The sequence below is a fragment of the Miscanthus floridulus genome, chromosome 1, assembly GCF_019320115.1.
Source record: "Miscanthus floridulus cultivar M001 chromosome 1, ASM1932011v1, whole genome shotgun sequence".
In the NCBI taxonomy this organism is placed as follows: domain Eukaryota; kingdom Viridiplantae; phylum Streptophyta; class Magnoliopsida; order Poales; family Poaceae; genus Miscanthus; species Miscanthus floridulus.
In genome coordinates this window covers 19,093,463-19,103,214 of record NC_089580.1, presented here as the reverse complement: position 1 = coordinate 19,103,214, position 9,752 = coordinate 19,093,463, and the positions used below count along the sequence as shown (strand labels likewise).

The following is a 9,752-nucleotide window of genomic DNA, read 5'->3' as shown; positions in this document are numbered from 1 at the left end:
TGACTTTCATGATAGTTGGGAGAGGTAAAATGGACTTCTTCCTATAGATAAAGATAGAGATGAAAATAATATACTTGTGGGCCTAGGAGTCCATGTCCTTTTTTTTGGATAAGTAGGAGTCCAAGTCCTGGTTACCAAAGGCCCGGGACAGAACTCGGCCCAAGTCCGGCCCTTTTAATAAGTCAAAGGTCAAGTGACATCCCACACTCACCAATCGACGCACCGGATCAAACACGGCAACCCAAATAAAAAAAACGAAGAAAAGCCGAACAAAAAACACGACGCGGCAAAGAACATAGCACCGCACCACCGGCCTCCCCCGACCTCGTCTTCGGTGTCGTCGCCCGCCACCCCATGAGGCCGCCCCCGAGACATGCCTCGTAGCCCCGGCGTTAGCAGCAGCAGCAGTAGCAGCAGGCGCTCCCTCCGCGTCGCGTCCCCCGCCCCGCCGCCGCGGCCGCCGTCGCCGGCATTGCCATGCCGTTCGCGCGCCGCGACATCGAGGCGGCGGGCGCCGGCGCCGGCCCCGGCAGCGACGACTCTCCTGCCGCTAAGAAGGGCAAGCCGGAGCTCGCAGGGGCGCGCCCGGCTTTGACGAGGTCCGAGACCTTCGCGTTCGCGGCCGTGCTCGCGCTCTTCACCGCCGGGATCTTCTGCGTCTTCCTTACCGCCCCACGCGGCGAGTTCGGGCAGATCCTCCGCCTCCCGCGCAGCCTCGCCGACGTCCGCCTTCTCAAGTAAACATATCTCTGCCCGCTTGCTCGTTGTTTCCCCGATCGATTTTTATTTGGATCGAAGCTATTGCGTATCTGAGACGCGTAGTGTAAATCGGGTATCTGAAACGCGTAGCGTACTACAAGCTTGGTATCTATTGATTCACTAGTGCTAGTTTGGGTGTGATTTCGGATGCCGATTTCTGAGGACTAGGCTGTTCTTCAACATCAAAGATGAACACGCGGTGTAATCAAATAATACTCAAGACATGTTTTAGTAGATGCAAATTTAAACATCAGATATATTGGTTACTAATTTCAAGGAAGGGGACAAAAGAGACTTGCTTTCGTATTTGATCTTGCAGTGGCTGCAACAATGGGAGACTTTGTCTAAGTCAAAACCTCGTTAGGAATTAGGCAAGATTAGACGCTCATTGGATGTACAAATTTCAATAGTTGTTGTGGACAGCGACTTGCTTTCGATCTTGCTGTAATTGTCGTGGACAGCGACTAGCTTTCTTTCTTGCTGTAAATTTTCTCTCTCTCGGGAGTCAGTACTCAGTACCACTATAATTCTTCTCAGGTTAATTAGCAGGGGAAGTTTGCAAGTATATTGGCCTTGCGTGTCAATTTTTCAAAGCTCCCCATTACCATCATCCATACAAGATGAAAGATGATACCCACATTTATGTTGGGTTCTACATGTTAGAGAAGTACTTAGTTATAGATATAAACACTGGACAATGCTGTGTGGTACCAAATTAATTATTTACAGTTTTTTTGGACTACTGTACCCATATCGATTTAGTTAGATAAAGTAAATATTTTCATTTTATCCATACCTCTTGTTGAAGTTCGGTACAAATTGCGTATGCTTTGTTGTGCATTCGATACAAAAAATTGAATCTTGTAAAGTTACTGGCACTAATATAAGATCCTAGACCTAATATGATTCAAGAGCTAGGTTTATTTTGTAGTTTTCCATCAAGATAACACAATTTAACCTTGTAAATAGATATTTGAACCTAACTTAGTTATTTTAAATGTAAATCTGAACATTCAAGCAATTTGAATTTTTGTTGTTTATTATGCATTGTACTCACCTTTCACAGTACAGAATAGACATTTGACCTCTGTCGCCATCAACTAAGTCGTAGGATTGTTTCACCTATCCCTCAGTTCTGGGTTACTAATTTAACAAGACAAGAACTCACTGAAAATTAGTTATAACTACCAATTGGTCATTTGTTCTGATGAATTAGGATGTGACCTTGCATTTCTGTTACAACCAGCCAACTACTCACCAAACCATAGTACATTCAGTTATTTACTTACATTTCTTGTTACAACAACACAGACACTCATTTTGTTTGTTTTGGCTAATTTAACAATTTCATTTGGTGTCTAAGAGACACTGCGAGTATTTACCAAAATCTAGCATGCCGAGGTGTGCTCCTACGTTTCAATTACAGTCCTCTTCTAAGATACAAGCTGAGTGCATCTGATGCTATGCTATTTTCCTATTTGAACATTTTACTTGTACTAGTTTATTAACCATAGAATTCTCAGAATTTTCAATCTTAACGCAGGTGTTACTGAACACATAGCCAATTTGTTTTAACTGATTTTCTACTAGACTTACACTCTGTTACCATTGGTGGATAATAACATGAAAAAATTGGAAGTCATTTATGCTTTTATAGTATCTAGACATAGCGTGTATCTAGGTGCATATCAAAAGTTATGGACCTAGGAAAGCCAAAACGACTTACAATTTGGAACAGAGTGAGTAATTTTCATGTCTGCAATCTTTGTAGAGTATAGTGAGAATGAAATTAGTGGATATAGTTTGGGAATAAGACATCTGTTGCTGTTTGCTAATAAGTTTTTATAAACTTGCAGAGACAATCTTGCTGTTTACGCGAGAGATTATCAAACAAATTTTATATTGGGTTATTGCTCAATATACATCTTCATGCAAACATTCATGATCCCTGGAACAATATTCATGTCATTACTTGCTGGGGCTCTTTTTGGAGTGATTAAAGGTGGCATTTTGGTAGTTTTCACTGCCACAGCCGGTGGATCGTCCTGCTATTTTGTCTCCAAGCTGATTGGCAGACCCTTGGTTAGTTGGTTGTGGCCTGAAAAACTGAGATATTTCCAGTCAGAGGTATCTTCTGCTATGCCTGTTCTGTTGGTTAACATTTTCTTGAGATCCTTCCTGCAACACAAAGTTCAGCAGTTTCTTTATTTCATAAAAAATGACCTATAGTCATGTACTATTATTATGTAACAAATACCATTGTTTCTGATGCAGATTGCTAAGAGGAGAGAAAAGCTATTGAATTATATGCTTTTTCTGAGAATAACTCCAACTTTGCCCAATACATTCATAAATATGGCGTCACCGATTGTTGACATACCTTTCCATATTTTCTTCGCAGCAACACTAGTTGGTCTTATTCCAGCATCTTATATTACTGTAAAGGTAATCTTCTTCTTTAACAACAGAGTTGGTATGATTGTTTGACTCATTTTTGGATTATATTGAATCATTAATCAGAAGAGCGGGCCTGGTGCAAGCGGTAGAGTCTTACCGCCTGTGACCGGAAGGTCCCGGGTTCGAGTTGCGGTCTCCTCGCATTGCACAGGTGAGGGTAAGGCTTGCCACTGACACCCTTTCCCAGACCCCGCACAGAGCGGGAGCTCTCTGCACTGGGTACGCCATTTTTTTATTGAATCACTAATCAACCAATGTCCATGTTGTATTGTTAAGAAATCACTTGAAACATGGACTTGGGTGCTTAAGCATCAAGAGTGCCAAATATGTGTCATTGTTTAGGGTTCTAAATGTATGGCATTGTTCTTATGCTGATGTTGGATGAATGGAGATGAAAGATAACATGTGTCATGAACTGCCTAAGCATGTCCTTGCTGATGGCTTCAAGCCTCTAACAAAATTATTACATATCTTTGAAGTTTTCTGGGTTTAGTGGAAGCTGTATGAGCAAACATCATCATGCGTGCCTGGGCCTAGGGTCTCCTTATCTTCTTCGGATAGGGGCTCCTTATCTATTACTGTTGTTAATTCCAATTAACCAGTAGGAACCTTGTTAGACTCTATCCATACTACCCATCCCTGTGCAACCTCTTAAGCCTGTACTTAATGAAGAGTTACCTTTTTCACTGCTAATAGGCTACTTGACCTAGAAACTACCTGAGCTGTGAGCTTCACCCACTTTATGCTTCCCTGTAACTCCAGTGAACATCTTTTATCAATCTTCTCAATGTATTGCATTGAAATAATGAATCTAACCTTTCTTTGGAGCCTGACGGTCTTGTTCCTTGATTATACTTGCTTTTGAGCATTTTCAGTCATTTTCCTGCTAATAATTTTTGTGTCATTGTCATGCAGGCTGGTAGAGCCCTCGGCGATCTGAAGTCAGTTAGAGAGTTGTATGACTTCAAGACATTAGTGGTTCTGTTCCTTATTGGATCTGTTGCTGTCGTTCCAACAATCCTGAAAAGGAAGAGAACATACGAATGATGTCTAGAGCATCTCATACTTTCTTTAGATGCTCAAAATGTATTAGGATTTTTTTCACCTTTCTTTTTGTTTTCTTGATATCGTATACATATTCAATTCTATACGTAGAGATGTAAAATTGAATGCTTTCTAATACCAGATGATGCCATCATTGTATCTGCATGTCTCCCTGTTCATTGTTGATCACCATCGTCAGTTGTTCACTCGTGCTACTGTGCATGCTTTATCTGAACTGAGAATTTATGTTATTGGTGTGTTGTATGGCTCTCTGTATTGCACTTTATATTAATCTCAAAGGACTGTTTTTTTAGAAATGGGTTGGGTATTCCTAATGATATCTTTTTTTTCTTTCTAAAGAAAGGAACGCAAAGGAAAGAAAAAAAAGTACAGAAATAGGATAGGAGTGTTGTGGGGAGGAATGAAAAATGCATGAAGATGTAAATAAAAGCGTTTGGAACGTAGGGATTTATAACACTAAATTCTCAAAACATAGGTGTGATAAAAAAGATAAACATTTGTTTTGTTATTTTTAATATTTAAATTTTATTAATTAATAAGGAAATAAACATACGTGATTATTTCTATGACATGAGATAGAACTAAAGAGAAAATAGTAAAAGATGTGCATGATTATGATTATTAAAAAGAAAAAGAATTGTATCTGACGCATCCTCCTAAATTTTTCTCTTTCCTCACCCCCTTCGTATAAATGTCCATGCAGCCCACGGCATGACGACCCACCTCGAAGCACAGCATTTTAGCCCGACACGAGCACGACACGGCCCGGTGAGCAGCGGGCCCGAGCCGGCTCGGCTCGATACACAGGGCCATGCTTGGTCTGCTGCTCAAGCACGGCAGGCGACACGGCATGACCCGGTCCACAAGGGTCGGCCCGGTGGCGGCCCGGCCTGCTCACATCCTAGTATCCCATCACCACGCTAACGGTGGCCGCTAACCCTAACTCCCTCTCCCCTCTCACTCTCTCTCTCACCCATCCAACGCAGGGCCGCAGGCGCGCAGCCCCCTCCCAGCAGTGCCGCACTCTCGCCCTCTCGGTCGCAGGTCGCCCCAATCTCCTCGGCTCCTCCCCTTCTTACCTCGTAGACGCACAGTCGCAGCCTCACAGCTCGCGCTTCCCTTTCGCGGCCTCGCCTCTTCCCCACGCGCGACGGCGTCTCCCTCGTGTGCGGACGTCTTCCTCCCGCATGGCGTCCCCGGCCAGATTCGAGCAGCGACGGCCGGATTCAAGCGCGCCGGCAACCGCCTCCTGGCCCTCCTCCATGCCCGTAACACCCTCGGTGTTACACCCTAAATCATTTACTAAAACATGTCATGAGCATCATGTTTATGTGTTAATGCATGTGATAGAATGTGTAGATAAATTTCTTGTAACTTAAAATGACTAATAAAAATATTAAACGAAAGTTGATTCAATGGTTCATGTATATCAAGTAGGGTTTAAAACTATTTTTTATTAAGCGAAAATACTATAGAACATGTGTGTGATACTTAAATAAAGTTTGAAGTATAAACTTTGTAGATGACAGTGGAATACTTGATGTTGAAAAATGATATTGCTAGCTAGTATTTCTACTAGCCTAGAAATTGTAAATTGAATTCAAGTTCAGCTCAAAAACTTCGAAAATTTCTAAGTTTGTCAACAGCTAGACATTGCTATGTTTAGCAAGTTATTTTGAGAGATTACGTTAAGGGGTGGTGTAGTGTTATAGCTCGATTTGGTAGTCTCATATGCCATCTTGAGCATGGTAAAGATGGTTTGGTTCCTGAAGCAACCATTTAGTTGTTTTGGACGCTTTAAAATTCGTGCACGACTCGGTTTCGGGCTGGTTGGCCGCGTGGGCACGGTCACCACGCTCGGGCGCTCGGCGTTGCCACGTTGGTCGCGCATGTGCGCCCTGCTGTGCACGGCCAGCCGTGGCTGCCTCTGGCCTGGCTGTGGACCGGCTATCGCTGGCCCCGCCGCGTAGAGCTGCTGCTGCCCGCCCCGCACCACGACGAAGCCACTACCGGCGCTATCACCTTACCGTCGTGTCTACACACTGCGCCTCGCCGCACTACCGACCCACCTCGCGCCGCGACGCTGCCGCTGCCATCACATCGTCGTCGTGTCCGTGCCTATTTGTTGTACCCTTTGCGCCGTTGCTGGCCCAGTTCAAGGCCACCACTGCCGTGTGCATGTGGTCGAGCTTGTCGTCGCCTTGTCATTTAAGACCACTACGGCCACACGGGCCACGCCGATCGGAAACGCACGCGCCTGTCTACTAGCGCCTGCGCGTGGGTCTCCATGATCTTGCCGACAGCATCCCGCCAAGGCGAGGTCGAGCTAAGCCTACCTACCGCGTCCCGTCTCTCTTTTTCTCTCTTTCTCCCTCTGCTGTCGCCACGAGCCGCGCCATCCAATTTACCCAGCGAATGATCACCTTTATTCAATTCATCGTACCCACGGCTTCACCATCATGTCCTCTCGCTGCCCGACCCTACCCAGCCTTGAACCGTGCCCAGCCAAGCTCCAATTTTGGAGTTTCCCCACCGCCGTGTCGATAAGGCCGCGTCTGGCCGTGGATGTTGGCAGCCCTCCTACCGTCCCTCCCGAGCCAATTCACTTGCACCACTAGCTTCACCTTGCCTCCCTCTCCACCCTACGTGCCTTAGCCAAACTGCTACCGCCTCCCCGTCGTCACTGACGTGACCGTGCCACCGTGGTGCGCCGCACATGGCTCGGCCATACATGGCTAGCCCTCCTTCGCCATCCTCCACCCCAACCGTCACCTTGGCTAGGTCCATGGTAGTCTAATGATGCTCCCTTGCTAGCCAGTTAGGTTCTTAGGGGCTCTAGATCGCGGGGGTAGCTGCGCTGCCGTTGTGGATGGTCACGCGTCGCTGCAACTCGCTCTAGCGTGTCCTGCCACCCCTCGCCACCACTTAGCATAGCCGCTCAGGTCTAAGATGGTGATCGACCTATTAGGTGGGCCCGCGTAGGTCCCAGGTGGCCGGCGTAGGCACTCAGTGCCACCGCTCGCCGCGCCGCCGTGCACTAAGTTGTCGAGGGTGCGCGCGAGTGAATTAGGCAAAAGTCAAGGGGTTAAGTGAGAAGGTTTGAGAGAGGAGAAAATAGTGTTAGTACTTAGTTGTAATTCGGGAGAAGTGCGAGGTCTAATTTGGAAAACCTCAATGCGAGCGGGATTTCCCCGCCGCGAGGCGTCTCTGCGTGGGCCGCACCGCGGGCCGCCGCGCGCTGCGTCGTGTGGGCTGCGTGTGTGGACTACGCGGGAGAATTCATTTTTCTTTTTCATAATGAAAGGTCCTTGTGTGGTTTTGGTAATTGAGTGACAACCTATGTGGACTAATTGCATTTATGTGAGATACACAGGTGATTAGTCCACAGGTACATATGTGTGAGAAACATATTGTAACAGAACCGACCAAATTATAAGAATGTAAGTACAAAAACAATCACCGTAGTGATCAAATTCCTGTACTTAAGCTCCCATAATCCCGGTAGTCTAGAAATCACGAAGGATTTCATACAACTCTCGACATACAAACCAAGATCATAGTGATTCAACACAACACATCATTTGTTACAACATTTCACAAGTGGCATCCGGATTACATCCATCAAAGTGCAAATAAAATATTACAAACCAAGTTCAAATTTGCGGAAGCAACATAGTTTAGTACATAACTTCATAGTTTCAAATACATTGCCAGATCTTAGTCATGTCCCACAAAAGCATCTTCAGGTACAAGAACTAGGAGAGACCGCGCCCAACGGTCTAGTCTTCATCCCTAGCCGGGAGAAGGCAATACTTGCAGCAACCAAAGTAGAACTGGTCATCTGCAACAGGTGGGAGATAAACCCTGAGTACGAGAAGGTACTCAGCTAGACTTACCCATCAAAACCAGAAATAAAGGACACCAAGGGTCATGCAAGGCTTAGAAGGTGGGCTAGCTTGACGCAGTTGCATAAAAGAGCTTAAGAATATAGTGCCCAATTTAAACTTAGCATCAAGTTTATCATCATTTACCTGTCCACTAGATTTGCACCTATACTAGAGCACTCACTTATTAGGAGCAAACAATATTAACCATAGCAGGTATAATAAGGCTGTCATCATCATATCATCATTTCTGAACCATTATGTTATTTAGTGTATCTACTTTGGAGATAAGCCCGTCAAGTTCTCACTAACCGGTGAGAGACGGCGACTCGAATCGAATTACAACTCAGCTGAGGGGTATTCCTAACTCTCACCTTGGCATACTTTGCAAGGGCAACCGTGGGTCACCTTTGGGACAACTCAGGAACCAAATTCACGGGTTCGATCAGCGCCAGCACTCTCGGGGATAACCCTTCTGCCAGGACGATCAGGACTTTTAAATCACATGCCCTTGGACTCACGCCTATGGCTCCCTTCTGAGGCGTACTTTATACTTATCGACTCCCGGCCTGAGGTGAGCTACTCGGCTTCGTGGTCGGTCTCCAGACACGGCCAACTAAGAGAGAGGCATGCGTTCAACATGAATAGGAAAGACTCCAAGATTCAGTCCTTAAGCGACACAGATGGAGTCACTACAAACCGATAAGCCTTCGCCCAGTCTTCAATTCAAATTCAGACAGGTTCTTTTCCACGATAGCAAATATAGCCAACCGTGCCATATGTATATCCCTATATCTCGCAGGTGACAGGAAATCACCTGACTTCTACCGCGTTTAAGCAAGGCTAAGCACTACACGAGCCTGAGCTACATAGGATTCAAGGTATCAATATCTGGACAAAGGATTGGATAACCAATGCAGCAAGTGTTTGCATCCAACACCTAAACTTAATGCAACAATATATATATGTAACAATAATACTTTAACTGCATTTCGGAAATTAGGAGACTTAATATGCTTCGGGGCTTGCCTTTCACAAAGTTGCACGGACGGTGATCCGGGCACTCAACAGCGACCTCGTCTGGCACTTCTCCCGAGGGCTGCACCTCCTGAACCTCCGATGTTAGCTGCTGCTGCTCTCCGCTCAGTTCCTCAAATTCCAGTAGTGTCACTCCTTCCGGTACTCCTATTGTATGCCGATGCATAAGATAAATATCATGGATGCATAAGGAATGACATGATGCTCATGATGAATGGATAACAGTAAGTATTTAACGAAAACATCACTGGACACTCGTTTACCGATTAAGAACAGCTCTATTTAAATCACTTTAAAATATGTATCTAACTTAACTCGAAGAACAAGATCAACTTACCTAACTTGCATAACCTAAGATAAAGATGCTCATCTTCAGTTAAAGGCCTAACACCTAGGAACATTACCACAAGCTTATGAATAGTAAAGGCATACTTAAATCAAAAGTTAAGGTTTCACATGCAAACGAGCAGTTTCTTAATTCAATCACAACAAGAGTTCTATAAATTCAAATGACTTGAAAGAGGACATTCTGGAAAGCTTATGAAATTC

The 9,752-nt window shown here is 45.1% G+C and overlaps 1 protein-coding gene across 2 annotated transcripts; it reads left to right on the top strand.

Annotated features, from left to right (window-relative positions):
• Positions 1-276: 276 nt before the first annotated feature.
• LOC136474975 (uncharacterized membrane protein At4g09580-like) lies at positions 277-4,441 on the top strand. 2 transcript variants are annotated; one of them, XM_066472536.1, is made up of 4 exons: positions 277-737; positions 2,616-2,886; positions 3,034-3,204; positions 4,132-4,441. In XM_066472536.1, exons 1-4 carry the CDS (start codon positions 478-480, stop codon positions 4,261-4,263), a joined length of 834 nt encoding a protein of 277 aa, XP_066328633.1. In that variant the 5' UTR covers positions 277-477; the 3' UTR covers positions 4,264-4,441. The 2 variants fall into 2 exon arrangements, with proteins under 2 accessions (XP_066328633.1, XP_066328641.1); XM_066472544.1 differs by lacking the exon at positions 4,132-4,441 and adding an exon at positions 3,280-4,094.
• Positions 4,442-9,752: the final 5,311 nt, after the last annotated feature.